This window comes from Octopus sinensis, unplaced genomic scaffold, assembly GCF_006345805.1.
Source record: "Octopus sinensis unplaced genomic scaffold, ASM634580v1 Contig17431, whole genome shotgun sequence".
Classification (NCBI taxonomy): Eukaryota; Metazoa; Mollusca; class Cephalopoda; order Octopoda; family Octopodidae; genus Octopus; species Octopus sinensis.
The window spans coordinates 1-15625 of NW_021835057.1; the positions used below are offsets into that span (position 1 = coordinate 1).

At 38.4% G+C, this 15625-nt stretch overlaps 1 protein-coding gene across 3 annotated transcripts; it reads right to left on the reverse strand.

Moving 5' to 3' along the window:
* Nucleotides 1-3326: 3326 nt before the first annotated feature.
* On the reverse strand, nt 3327-13237 carry LOC115231111 (ankycorbin-like). 3 transcript variants are annotated; one of them, XR_004997638.1, is made up of 3 exons: nt 13087-13237; nt 8336-8425; nt 3327-3354 (listed from the first exon to the last, which is right to left on the reverse strand). XR_004997638.1 is itself a non-coding variant. In XM_029801196.2 (3 exons), exons 2-3 carry the CDS (start codon nt 8421-8423, stop codon nt 4686-4688), a joined length of 243 nt encoding a protein of 80 aa, XP_029657056.1. In that variant the 5' UTR covers nt 8424-8425; nt 13087-13237; the 3' UTR covers nt 4254-4685. The 3 variants fall into 3 exon arrangements, 1 of the variants encoding a protein (XP_029657056.1); XR_004997637.1 differs by lacking the exon at nt 3327-3354 and adding an exon at nt 4254-4844; XM_029801196.2 differs by lacking the exon at nt 3327-3354 and adding an exon at nt 4254-4844 and having other exon boundaries at nt 8340-8425.
* Nucleotides 13238-15625: the final 2388 nt, after the last annotated feature.

The window sequence follows — 15625 nt, forward strand, 5'->3', positions numbered from 1 at the left end:
GTGCCGTGAGGACCAAAGACTTGAGGTGTTTCGTGTTGCAAGACAGTGTGTGAGAGAGAATCGTGATGTGGTAGGAGAGAAATGTGTTCGCATGGATGATGGTTCACTTGCACTGAATGAGGATGCAAAGAGAGAGGTTTGGAGATGCCACTATGAAAGGTTGCTCAACAAAGAGAATGAATGGGATAAAGAGAGTCTGCCGAATATCGACCCAATAGAGGGACCAGCTATCCGAGTTGACAGTTCCATTGTAGTTTAGGCAATTAGAAGCATGAAGACAGGGAAAGCCCCAGGCCCATCAGGAATTACTGCTGAGATGCTCAAAATATCTGGCAGTGTCGGCTATGGCCTAGTCACCAATATAGTTAACCAGGTGATACACGAAGGAGTCATACCCAATGACTGGTGTAGTAGCATAATAGTCAACTGCTACAAAGGTAAGGGTGACACTCTAGATACAAGTAATTACAGAGGTATCAAGCTGTTGGATCAGGTAATGAAGGTTATGGAAAGCGTCATAGCCCAACTGATAAGAGAGAGAGTCAACCTAGATGAGATGCAGTTTGGTTTCGTGCCAGGGAAAAGCACCACTGATGCCATATTTCTGGTGAGACAGCTGCAGGAGAAATACCTAGCGAAAGATAAAACTCTGTACCTGGCTTTCGTTGACTTGGAGAAAGCCTTTGACAGGGTCCCCCGTTCCCTTATCTGGTGGTCAATGAGGAAACTAGGTATAGATGAATGGTTAGTGAGAGCTGTGCGTGCCATGTACAGGGACGCTGTTAGTAAGGTGAGGGTTGGCAACGAGTACAGCAAAGAATTTCGGGTGGAGGTTGGGGTCCACCAAGGCTCAGTCCTCAGCCCCCTCCTGTTTATCATAGTCCTCCAGGCAATAACGGAGGAATTCAAGACAGGATGCCCCTGGGAGCTCCTCTATGCTGATGACCTTGCTCTAATTGCTGAATCACTATCGGAACTCGAGGAGAAGTTTCAGGTGTGGAAGCAAGGATTAGAATCAAAGGGCCTTAGAGTCAATCTAGCTAAAACCAAAGTCCTAATAAGTAGGAAGGTAGACAAATTTCAAACGTCATCAGGTAGATGGCCCTGCTCAATCTGTAGAAAAGGCGTAGGTAGGAACTCTATAAGATGCACCAAGTGTAAGCTATGGACACATAAGAGGTGCAGCAATGTCAAAGGAAGGCTAACTAGGAAAATAGTTTTTGTATGTGGCAGATGCTCTGGTGCAATAAACACTGAAAATGCGCAGAGACCATCTTCCGTCACATTCCAGGGAGAAAAACTTGAAATAGTTGATAGTTTCCGTTACCTAGGTGACCAAGTCAGTAGCAGGGGTGGATGTGCCGAAAGTATAACAGCTAGAGTAAGAATAGCCTGGGCAAAGTTCAGAGAGCTCTTACCTCTGCTGGTGACAAAAGGCCTCTCGCTCAGAGTAAAAGGCAGACTGTATGACGCATGTGTGCGAACAGCCATGCTACATGGCAGTGAAACATGGGCCGTGACTGCTGAGGATTTGCATAAGCTTGCAAGAAATAAAGTCAGTATGCTCCGTTGGATGTGTAATGTCAGTGTTCATACTAGACAGAGTGTAAGTGCCTTGAGAGAAAAGTTGGACCTAAGAAGCATCAGATGTGGTGTGCAAGAGAGGCGTCTACGCTGGTATGGACACGTAGTAAGAATGGATGAAGATAGTTGTGTGAAAAAGTGCCACACCCTGGCGGTTGAGGGAACCTGTGGAAGAGGCAGACCCAGGAAAACCTGGGACGAGGTGGTGAAGAATGACCTTCACTCTTTAGGTCTAACCGAGGAAATGACCAAAGACCGAGACCTTTGGAAGTATGCTGTGCGTGAGAAGACCCGGCTGGACAAGTGAGGCCATAAGCCATGACCCCTACCTGGAACGTAGTCAGTGCACCTATGCATACCTTCCTTCTTGGGACACATAACTCTACTTGTGAAGACCTGTTGAGGCAAGTGAAAATGGACAAAATCAAAAGCAAACTCGATGAACATTAATGGAATTTGTAGTTTTGTGGTACCAGTGCCGGTGGCACATACGAAAACCATCCGAACGTGGCCGTAGCCAGTACCGCATTGACTGGCCTCCATGCCGGTGGCACGTAAAAAACACCATCCGAGCGTGGCCGTTCGCCAGCCTCGTCTGGCACCTGTGTCGGTGGCACATAAAATCACCCACTACACTCTCGGAGTGGTTGGCGTTAGGAAGGGCATCCAGCTGTAGAAACACTGCCAGATCTGACTGACCTGGTGCAGCCTTCGGGCTTCCCAGACCCCAGTTGAACCGTCCAACCCATGCTAGCATGGAAAGTGGATGTTAAACGATGATGATGATGATATATATATATATCATTTTGAAGGCCAGATTTTCCTAGTTAACTAAACAATTTGAAACTTCGTATACTGGTAGAATGTGTCAAAAGAAAACATTATTGTAAACAAAATTGAAAACAAAATTGTAATTTGTAACTTAAACGTAGTTTAATTTTAAGAATTTTAACCAATGAAATCCCAATATCTTCGAATTTTAACCAATGAAATCCCAGCATTGCTGCGTTATCGATATTGATAAAGAAATATAGCAGACGCACGACACACACACACACACTCTCTCTCTCAAACACATGCATATACATTTGCACAAGCACATAGTAATTAATATATAAGCGTACACACACATACAAACGGACATATACATACACACACATACGCACACAAGCATACATTCCACGTTCGTGTTTTGCCCCTTGCCGCAACAAATTTGCACAAAAGGTAAATAAACCAGAAGGGGGAGGTTATGTTTCATCGTTTCGGTGTCGATAAATTAAGTACCAATTACGCACTGGTGTCGAGGATTTTTCCCCAATTTATATCACAGCTTCCGACAAGCTGGGGGCATCATTTTATGAAAAAATATTTCGCAAATTTTTACAATACGACTCACACTCCACGCGCAAACTCGAGACCGATTTAGGCATATTATTGTTTTGTTTTTGTTGTTTCTGGTCATTCAAAACCATGGGAGAAGCCTTTTTGGTAAAAAAAAATAAAGAAAATATTCAAAAAATATCGTTAATATTTTTATTGGGCGACGAAATTAATCAATTTAAGAGATATAGCTGTTATTTCTAGCACATGTAGAAGACAGAAGAAGAGGTAAATAATTTGAGCTCGAATGCTGCGATTTCATTGGTTAAAATTCTTAAAATTAAACTACGTTTAAGTTACGAATTACAATTTTGTTTTCAATTTTGTTTACAATAATGTTTTCTTTTGACACATTCTACCAGTATACGAAGTTTCAAATTGTTTAGTTAACTAGGAAAATCTGGCCCTCAAAATGAAAACATCCTATATGGATATATATATATATATATATATAGAGAGAGAGAGAGAGAGAGAGAGAGAAATATGAGCAACTGAAATGTGTATATTCATGAATGTAATCTTAATATACAGCAAACAAATGTGTGTGTATATACATATATTAATAGGTGAAGGTATAATGTATACATATTTTCGACCCAGCAAGACCATCTTGAGTTTTAGTTTATACATCCCACAATGTATAGCTTCTTCTCATGTCTACCAAATACTGCTTTTAGCAGAATATACACACATATTAGAGAGATCGTCACAGATTATATAACTATATAATGAAGGAAAATCGTTTTGTGAAGAGAGAGAATGTTGACAATATAGACAAACTGATCGAAGGCAGATTTCTCATCAATCCCAAAAACAAAAACGGATCTTTCCTTTTGAACGGCACATGTCAACACAATTTCTAGTTAACTAAACACTTTTAAACTTCGTATACTGGTAGAATGTGTTTATAAAACATCATTTTTTCTTGGCTTTATTGAGAAAATTCTATATGTTGTAAGATATTTCCACTTTAATTTCAAGCATTTGGCAATTTTAACCAATCGCTGGAGTCTATTTGGAGTGAAAACATTCCGTGCTGTATGAATATGTCCCTCGTTTAAGAAACAGATTAGGTTTATTTACATTTGTGAAGTAAAAAAGATACCCTTCACCCACCCCTAACCCTAAGCCTAATTCACCCTAACTCTAACCCTAAATCTAAAATAGATTGAAATGCAATAGATCGATACTAGGGTTATAATTATGGGTGACAATTTCATACGACACCGCTACGGAAAATGGGATTTTTTTCGAGCAGTGTCAAATGAAAATGTCACCCATAATTATAACCCTAGTATCGATCTATTGCATTTCAATCTATTTACATATTATTTACTGCCATAACAAGCTATAGGATCTTTCTTCTTGTTTTAGATCTCAAATAACATTTTCTTTGGAGAAAAATTGATCGATTTCTCCAAAATCAATATCAAGAGAGGACACTGAATCACACAGCGTCAATCTTAAGAACTGTTGGATCTCAAAGAATATCTCCAAAACAAAAAGAATCTGTTATGGCAAGAAATGATGAAAAAGATTTTTGTGATTCAATGAAGAGGATTCATGGAGAAAATGAGAAAAAGATGTTATTTGGTTACTACTATCATGTTGTTATCGTGTCACACTGCCACTATTATGGTATCTTTGGATATTCAATTTGTCTGGAATTGCAAGAAATTTTGAAACAAAAGCAGATCTGTAGATTTTAGTTAATTCAAGCCTTACTTCACCACTGCATAATGCAATGCTGTCCACTTCTTGTCTTTGTCACCGATGTTGAGATCAGCGCCAGATTTTGTCAATAAGGTTATTAACTCTTTATTGCCTTGTTCACAGGCAGCCATGAGTAAGGTAAGGCCATCTGAATTTTTCCTGTTGACCTGAAGAGAAGAAAGAGAAGACATGTGAAATATATTAAAGAAGAGAGAGAGAGAAAAGGGATGGAGAGAGAGGGAGAGAGAGTAAAGAAGATGCAGGAGTGAAAAAAAGGAATACGAAAGAGAAATAAAGATAAACACACACACACAAATGCATGCACACACACACACATACTCACACATGCACACACACACCCACCCACACACACACACATACTCACACATGCACACACACACACACATCATGTTGCAGGGGTTTTCTCAGCCAGAGTTTGCCCTTATTTAGAGTTACACTCCTCCTAGACGAGTCAGGAGACCTTGTAGACACAGGCGTGGCTGTGTGGTAAGGAGTTTGCTTTCCAACCACATGGTTCTTGGTTCAATCTCACTGTGTGGCACTTGAGTGTCTTCTTTTATAGCCCTGGGATGACCAGAGCTTTGTGAGTGAGCCTGACAGAAAATGAAAGAGACCCATCATACATATGTATGTGTGTGTGTATGTATATATATATATATATAATATATACACACACACACATATATATAAGCGTGCACACACACAAGTATGTGAGTGTCTAATTATATATGTGTAAATATGTATTTGTGTATATATGTGTGTGTGTGTGTGATATATATATATACATGTATCCTCATTCTATATGAATCAAGATTGGAGCCTGGTGCAGCCATCTGGTTCGCCAATCCTTAATCACATCGTCTATACTGATCTGTATGTATGTATAGGTTACATCTCCAATCTGGTATGCTCATTTTGTCCAGAATACCGAATTACTGGAAGCTGTCCACAGATGTACAACCACACAAATAGCCTCTCTCAATCACTTATTATTCCTTAAAAGTATTGCTTTTCCATGCATCAACACACAAAAGTTTTTATTTCTAGCAACTCACTTGATAGAATCCCACAAGATTATCCCTCATCTTTCAATAACAACTTTGACCACTTCTGCAATTTAATATCTTTACCACTCTGAGACATGCTTATAAAGTAAAAAAAAACACCCATCCCAGTTTCCATGATATCAGAAACAATATTTTTATGCTCAGAATTGTCAAGGCATGGAATAAACTATCTACATTGGTTGTTAGCTGTATCCTTCAAAAACACCACACTTTCTGTAATTCAGAAACACTACATCTGAGGTTCCTATGCACCCTTTCCTTTTTGTGGTTCTTTTACTGCTCCCTTTTATGTCTTTATGAGTTTTATTCTGTGTTATACTATGACATGCACTTTAGGCGACCATTGGTGTCTTTCTTGACATGATTTGTGCTTCCTGTCCTTTCATAGAAGTGGACAGAGCAATATCGAGGGAAACCAGTACAAATACCGTTTCATGGCAGATGGAAGAGTCTTTCTTATGAAACATGAAATGTCTGTCTTTAGTTACAACCTCACTTTTGTCTGAGTGAAGGCCAAAAAAAATCAGTTGAGACAATCTTCCAGTTTATTACTGGTATCTGTGATATCAATTATGAATTGAAGAGAACACTGACAAGATTTCAAACTTGGTACCTTATAGGAGACACACAGGTAAATAAGAGAAACCATCTACACTAACCAACAGCAGAGATTAGACCATAGGATGGTGTATAAAGTAATTGGACAGGTGAAGAGCTATAAAGGGTCAAAACCCTCGGAAATTATTGTGTAGATTCTAAATATGTCAGACAGGGTTTTAGTTTTATATTCCCTGGAAAAGCTCATGAAATTCTACACTGTGTTATCACTGATGCCTGGCATAGTAGCACTTTCATTTAATGCTATAATGATGAAAGAGGTTTAAGAAATGGTGAGAGAAGAACAGGATGTTTGAAATGAAGCATGGATCTTCAGATGTCATATGTCTGGCGAAACAGCAACATGAGATCTACTTGGAAAAGAATGAAAGCAAATCTACAAGAAAGGTGTAGAGCACAGGTAAATCAAGGTGAAAAAGGCTTAGAAAGACTGTTTAGTTCATGCATAAGCTCAAGGAAAAGATTGAAAATCCTTTTACATTAATCACTGAATCTATTACAAAGTAATTATTTGTGATTAGATATCTGCGACAACTTTGGAACGACACCAACCACAGCTAAATATGTGCAACTATGGAAAAGGAGGAGACAGAAATGAAAAGAAACAATGGAGAAAATAAGAAATATTCTGAAAGTAGGGATCAGAATTTTGAGCCTAAATGAGGCAGCAGCAGTGTCAGGGCTTACATTAGTTTGTAGCCATACAATATGTAAGAAGGTGTGAGTGGTTCATACACAACTGTATTACACCTGTACAAAAAAACACTATTGACTTCACCTTGAGGAAAACACCTACCCTCTAAAACTGGCAGACATTCACTCACCATTGAAATACATGTATGATGGTCATCAAGAAATTAAAGGATGTTTTTTGCATTTCACCATTTGTCAGCTGTCTTCCCTCCCAAATTAAAAGCCACATTTTCTGGTCTCTTACCTAGAGTATCTCTATAGATTTTACAGAATCATTCCACCCACCACCCCCTAACCATGATGGTTCTATACCAGTGCTTCTTAAACTTTTCAATTATGGCCCTTTTTTATTTACTAAGAGTTTTTCAATGCCCCTTTTCTTGCTATGATTCAATATCTCTGATTTTAATGTTCTTACGGGTCAGATTAATTTACTTTTGGGTCCTAGTCTTGACATGGGTGACTACTTACCACAGCACCACCCCACAATAAGTGAACATTTGATGCATCACCACTTCACTTTAGTTTCTGATCCAAACTCAACTACACATTGAGTTTTATATATTTGTACGACCATAGCCACCTTGGCTCCCTGGTCCTTAAAAAATTTTCCACAAACCCTACCCAAGGGTAGCACTACTCTCTTAGAGAAGCCCTGTTTTATAATTCTTGCTGATAGTGTCCTATCTGCTGACTACCAGCCAGTCATTCTAACTTCCAATATTTCAATTATGAAGTAAAAAGTCATAAACAACCATCATCTTTGTCCCTTTGGGTATCTTTCTCTATTCAATGAGCCCCAGTACAGTTCCATAAAGCCGGTTCAAGCAGGGGTCTGATTCCTACGTGACTCCCCAGTGTTTTGGTTATGTTTGACAACTTCTGCAAAAGAAATACTGTAGCCCTTGACGTCGGTAAAACCTTTAACTGTGTATGGCAAGAGAATTTCTTGACAAAGTCATCATTTATCTATTGGGTCCATCTGTCCCCCATCTCTTGGACTGAATATTTCCTGCCAGAATACTCCATTGCAGTGTGTGAGGATGGGTTTCTCTCTCACTCACATTCCATCAATTCTGGCATGCCTCATTGTCTGGTTGAATATTTATAAACAGTGACAATGATGAGGATTAGAGGAAAGAGGTAAAGAAAGAAATGAAATATTATGGACAAATATATCTGGTTATTTAGGAACATTTAATATTGTGTATAAAATAATAAACAAACATTCAACATTGAAGAAGCAATATAAAGTAAACTTACAGTTTCAGGATTTTTTTTTATAAATCGTTTCACATCTTTAAAGTCCCCATTCCGAATCTTGCTTATAATCTTATCTACATCCATGTCTTTTGAATAAAAAGGAAAGTAAGATAGTTTTTAAAAACTTATAAAATGAGGTAAAGAGCAATTTAAAGAAGACTGTGTTTCTCAAATCTCCCATGAAATGACATAAATATTAAAAACTTCAGCTTATCTCAACAATTATTTATAGCTGAATGTTCTTCTTGACACTAATAAACCTAACAACAGTCATTGTGTTGCATCTTTTGGTTTGCTACATTGCTCTGCTTATCACAGTCTCATTGGTCACACACACACATACAAGCACACACACACACACACACACACATGACACACACACACACACATGCACACACACACACAAGCACACACACACACACACACACACACAAGCACACACACACAAGCACACACACACACACACACATACCAGCACACACACACACACACACACACACACACAGCACACACACGCATACACACAAGCACACACACACACACAAGCACACACACACACACACAGCACACACACACACACACACACAAGCGTGTGTGTGTTTACATTTGTTGTCTCTGGCAATTTCTTAGCTTTCGGTGATTAGATTGTTATCATTTCTCCCGTTGACGAATAGACCATTGGAATAAGAGATCCCCTACTTGAGCAACAGGTAAGGATTAAGGACATGAAGGGGATCCAGAAATAAAAAAAGGCATCAAATACATATTCATCTAACCCATGCTAGCATGGAAAACAGATGTAAAAATGACTACCATACATGCATATGCAAACATATGTACATCTATGTATATGTATACGTGTGTTTGTGTGCGCATGTGTGTGTAAAGGCATGTGGCCTAGTGGTTAGGGTGTTGCGCTCACAGTGGCTAGATTGTGGGTTCAATTCCCATACTGAGCAGTACCTTGTATTCTGGAGCAAAACACCTCATTTCACTTTGCTGCAGTCCACTCAGCTGTAAATGGATCACCCTCCAAGAGACTTGTGTTGTGATGAGGGGGAACACTCACTGGCCTGCTTGAAAGATGAAATGATGCAAAGCACATTGTGACCAGGGATGTGTAACAGCATTTGATAGTCTGGTTAACACACACGTCTATATACGCGCATACCCGCACGTCTATATACGCACACACACATGCGCGCACAATAAACGGTTCATACACACGTCTATATACACACATGTACAAGAAAAAACACGGCTAAAGGCAAAATACAGGAAAATGTGTAAAAAAATATGTAAAAAGACAATGAGTAAAACACGTCCTATATACGCACATGCTCGCATGTACGCACACACGTCTATATACGCCTGTATCCGCACACATGCACACATCCACACGCGCGCACAAAAGATTCCATATACACGTCTATATACGCACAGGGAAAATGCAGGGTGGAAGGTAGAATAGAGAAAAAATATGTGTAAAAAATATATGAGCAATAAACCTATAAAACAATATCTCTATAAATATGTAAAAAATATATAGATATATATATATAAAAAATATAAAGAAATATAAGTAAAAAGTATAGAGAGATAAAAAGTTTGTACGTGGACACACGTGCATGCGAGTATGTGTGTATATAGACGTGTTTTAGTCTTTGTCTTTTTTACACATTTTTTGCCCATTTTCCTCTATTTTGCCTTTAGCTGTTTTTTTTCTTGTACATGTGTGTATGAACCTTTTTGTGTGTGTGTGTGAGAGTGCGTATATAGACATGCGGGTATGCATGTATAGAGACGTGTGTGTGTACGTGTATACGGGTATGCGTGTATATAGACGTGTTTTACTTTTATTACTTATTTTTTTATATGTATTTTGGATCTTTTCCTTTTGAACAGCACATGTCAACACAATTTCTAGTTAACTAAACACTTTTAAACTCCATATACTGGTAGAATGTGTTTATAAAACATCATTTTTTCTTGGCTTTATTGAGAAAATTCTATATGTTGTAAGATATTTCCACTTTAAAATCGAGCATTTCGGCAATTTTAACCAATCGCTGGAGTCTATTTGGGGTGAAAACATTCCGTGCTGTATGAATATGTCCCTTGTTTAAGAAACAGATTGGGTTTATTTACATTTGCGAAGAAAAAAAGATACCCTTCCCCACCCCTTTTTACACATGCCACTGGCACAGGTGCCAGTAAGGCGACTTTGGTAACGATCACGCTCGAATGGTGCCCTTTTACATATATATATATGTATACGACAAGAAATAATTTTTGTCTCCTTTCTATGGAAACAAAGGGTTTATAGGACTGCAAAAAAGGAAGTGCTCAAATGTAACTGAGACAGAGATAAAGAAACATTGATCATAAAATAAACATCAAATTCGAGTCAATGACTTTATATATAACACCGTATCTCCAAACATTTCATCATATATAAATATTACCATGGCTCTTAAACATACAGAGTATACATATATAAAAAAAAACATATAAAGTAGACATAAAAATCATCAAAGGTAAAAAATATATATGTGAATAAAAATGCAGGTGTATAGAACGGCCTATCAAGAAGGTATATACAATCGACTAAGAATTCTAAAGCATGTCATGCTACTAAAAATCCAAATAAAATATCGACTAAAAAGAAAAATTTTCTTACTCCCCTCAAATGAAAGAGTACGTGAAAAAAGTTTGTTTCATAAAACCCATGGTAGGTTAGAGTCCAGGAGCAAGAAGAGTTCCACAAAATCAAGTGAAACACACCTATGGCCATTTCAGGAGTTCATTGCCGCAGTTCGATTACGAGTTAAAGCGCATCTTGGCAATGACCCCCACATCATGATGAACAGGAATCTCAACAAATTCTTTGTTTAGTCGATTGATATTTTATTTTAGTTTAATTGGATTTTTAGCAGCAAGACACGCTTTAGAATTTTTAGCCAATTGTATATACCTTCTTGATAGGCTGTTCTATATATCTGTGTTTTTATTCGTGTATATATTTTTTACCTTCTGTGTATTTTATATATGTATACTTTTTATGTTTAAGAGCCATGGTAATATTTATATATGATGAAATGTTACGGTGTTATATATAAAGTCGCTGACTCGAATTTGATGTTTGTTCTATGATCAATATTTATATATATATAATGTATATACATATATATGCCCAGGAAAAACCACTACAGATTTTCCTCCAGAGTTTTCTTGCGAATGGCAAGCTGCCAAGCAAACTTTAGAAGGGAATAATATGCCCAATCCATGAAGAAGGAAGCAGAGCAGGTGCCATAACTTATAGGCCTATCTCTCTGACTTCACACACAAGCAAAGTCATTCCTGGAAGAAAGTGACTTGCTGAGTGATAGCATGGTTTTCGACCAAGTAGGAGTTGCCTGACACAGCTCCTATAGCACAATGACTGGGTGCTGAAACAGTTACTTAACAACTCAAATGTGGACGTAATATACTTTGCAAAAGCTTTTGATAAAGTTAATCATGATATGATATGCCACAAACTACGTGATCTTGGCAAAGGTGGAAAACTTGGAGAATGATTACATGACTTTCTGAAAGACAGAAGTCAGGCAGTGGTAGCCAGTGGTACCACCTCAACGGAACCACAAATAGTGAGTGGTGTTCCACAGGGCACTGTCTTAGGGCCACTGATTTTCATAGTGGCCCTCTCAGATATGCTCTCCACTGCCCTGATACCCTTGCTAGCTACGGAGACGACACGAAATTTTTGCAGAAAATGCAAAACCGTAGTGATGTTGCATGCCTGCAGCAGTAGCTGGATGCAATTTACAGATGGTCTGAGGACAATAATATGCAGTTTAATGCTGGAAAATTTCAAGCCCTGCACTACCAGCACCCAAATTTGAACGGAAAACATACAGGGTATACTGGCCTAGTGGGGAATTACAATCACGTGTGTGATCTGGGTATCGACATGAGTGATAATACCTCTTTCCAAGTGCACTTTAACAAGATGACGACAAAGTGCAGATGGCTGGATGGATGGATCCTGTGAACCTTCAGAGCCAGGGACAAAGAAACCATGATGGTCCGCTGGAGGACATTTATCCTCAGCTGCCTGGACTACTGCTCCTAACAACGGTCACCCCACAGTGTAAAATTAACAGTGGACCTTGAAGCAATCCAGCGAAGCTACTAAAAGAATATCATCTCATTGCAACAGCTCAACTACTGGGGAAGGCTGAAACAGGTAAGACTTTACTCCCTAGAGTGAAGGTGGGGAAGATATGCAGTGATATACATCTGGAAGATCCTGGAAGGGAATGTACCAAATTTTGGCTTTGAAAGCTACACAAACGCCAGAACGGGTCACCACTGCACAGAGCCAAAGATTCCAACACTGCTTTCACATTTCAGGACCAGTTATTACTGCAACAGCCTGGGTTTTAAATGCCCAAAGCTTTTTAATATTCTCCCAAAAAGCATGAGGGACCTACACAAAGTGGATGTGTTTTCAAAAGAAAACTGGACCTCTCCCTGTTGAGAATCCTGGATGAACCTCCCTTCTGGCAGGAGGCACAAATAAGGGCAATGACATCAAACTCCCTTATTCACCAAATGCCACATATCAGAGGAAGTTCTCAATAATGACAGTGTGCCCCAGCATGGCCACAGCTTTAAGTAGTAAAAGATAAAATATTATATATATATATATGACAAGATTTAAGACGAGAAAATTTTTCTTTACCTTGAATCAGAAGTTTTCAGTTGGATAAGTTTGAGTTTTAAGATTTTCAGCTGAGTAAGGTTGTTCGGAGTTTTAAAATTTGAGATATCAATCTTCAAGTCCTCTCACTGGTATGAATAAAATGATCTTAGATTCATAAATTTATATAATTGTAGTAAAAGGAAGTAAGTCGTCTCAGCCAATAAGGCTATTCATTGTGTTTTTCGTGGAATTTTATTTATATATACATTCTATCTTCTTTTATTACATTCACTCAATTTCATGCTACTCTAACTGACCTGAATTTCTGTGACCTTGGATGTTGTTTACAACTTATCCTAACACAGTCTAATTCAATTCATTTAGTACACACATACACACTCACACCTACGTATGGAGATTATATGAAGCCCATTTAAACCTTTTTTATTTCATAACAAATAAAAGCTTGACAACTTGTTAAAATTTTTATCATTGGTTTTATTGGGCAACACCTATATGGAAACATGATCATACACACACACACACACTCTCTCTCTCTCTCTCTCTCTCTCTCTCTCTCTCTCTCTCTCTCTCACACACACACACACACATTGTAAACATGAGTGGCCTAGTGATTACGTTATGGCATTCCCGATCTTGTGTTCATGATTTCGAATCCCAGAGGGTGGTGCTTAGAAGTCCTCAGATGAATACCTCATTTCACATTGTTCCCGTCAACTGAGCTGTAAATAAATAACCCTGTGATCGACTGGTGCCCTGTTTCAGGAGAATATCATGATCTGTGTCGCTTATACACCTTAGTCCTCAGAATAACGTGAAGAATTGCAGTGTGACCAGCAGGGCACAGCAATGGATGATCATCTGGACACTACAGTGATTTATATATATATATATATATATATATATATATATATATATATATATATATATATATGTTTGTGACTGTATAAAATAGGTACAAGCGTGGCTGTGCAGTTAAGAGATTTCCTACTGCTATAGCAAAGGTTCCTGCATCAATTTTGTATGTTTTACTGTTAGTGTTAGTACAGTATTCTTTCTCAGTTATTTAACCATGATGCATTGAGGTTGAAATCCCTCTTTTCATTCCAAATTTTCCCCAGAATGATTGTAGAGCTTCTCGGGAGGGAACTTTCTTAATGGTAATGTTTTCCTTCCTTGTCTCTCTCTATAATGCTTGTGGGTTGGAAGCAAACTCACGATTGATATTGGCTTGTTCAAAAATTTGCATGTGATAGCAAAGTTTCTCGCTTGTCGTCCTGAGTTCATGTTTTAAAGATTTTTGAGAAGCCTAATTTCTGAAGATTGGTATTTAGGCAGTATGTTCCATATCCACATGGCCCCAATAACTACAGGTATAAGCCTGAACTTGTAATCTGGATAGATTAACTGCAGATTTCTCAATAGTTCAATGTAGGTATTCTCTTTTTCACTCATCTTCAGATTTATGTTAACATCTGTTGGGCAGCTAATTTCCACAACTCTACACAGTTTCTCTCCTCTATCCCAAATCATTATATCAAGTCTTTTGTGCTTACATCTTACTGAGGTCTTCACTGGGATATTCCGCCAGTGGCTATGGTTTCTACTGTAATGTGGGTTCTTATTTCTCTGTCTGCAGGGTTATCCTTCTGACAGATTTCATTATAGAGTGTCCTTGCTACAACATCATGTCTCATTGGTAGAGAACCGTGATGACATTTTTGGACAATGACGTGTGATGTGGCTGATATCGTCAGTGTTAATTCCACAAAGTAGGTGTCGGTTGCCATATTTTACTGCTTCTCCTGCATCTCTACCCCTTTTGCGCATCAGGTTGATATTTCCTGTTCCTGGATTGCAAACACATACCCTTCAAAGTGGGAGGTAGTTACCTGGCTATTGGTCCATGATAGACTGCTTTGATGATCAATGTTACTATCATCTCTGAGCTTTTTACTAACATACTATGTACATATGTGTGTACTATGTATATATGTATATATATATATATATATATATATATATATATAATATATATATATATATATATATATTATATATATATATATATATGTGGAGGTGCAATGGCCTAGTGGTTAGGGCAGCGGACTCGCGGTCGCAGGATCGCGGTTTAGATTCCCAGACCGGGCGTTGTGTGTGTTTATTGAGTGAAAACATCTAAAAGCTCCACGAGGCTCCGGCAGGGGGTGGTGATCCCTGCTGTACTCTTTCACCACTCTTTCTCCCACTCTTTCTTCTGTTGGCCTGCTTGCTTAGAAAGCGGGGTGGCGTCATTCGAAGGCTAAAACAATGCGAACGCATTGTGACCAGCGATGTGTAACAACATCTGATGGTCTGGTCGGTCACGTGATATATATATGTGTGTGTGTGTGTGTGTGCGTGTGTATATATATGTGTATATATATATATGTATATATACACACACACATATATCGGGTCACCCCATAAATAATGGAGTTTTTTTATGCTTCTTTTATTTTCCAAAATTACGATAAGCAAAGTTGTATTTTAATCTAAAATATACCCTCCTTCATTT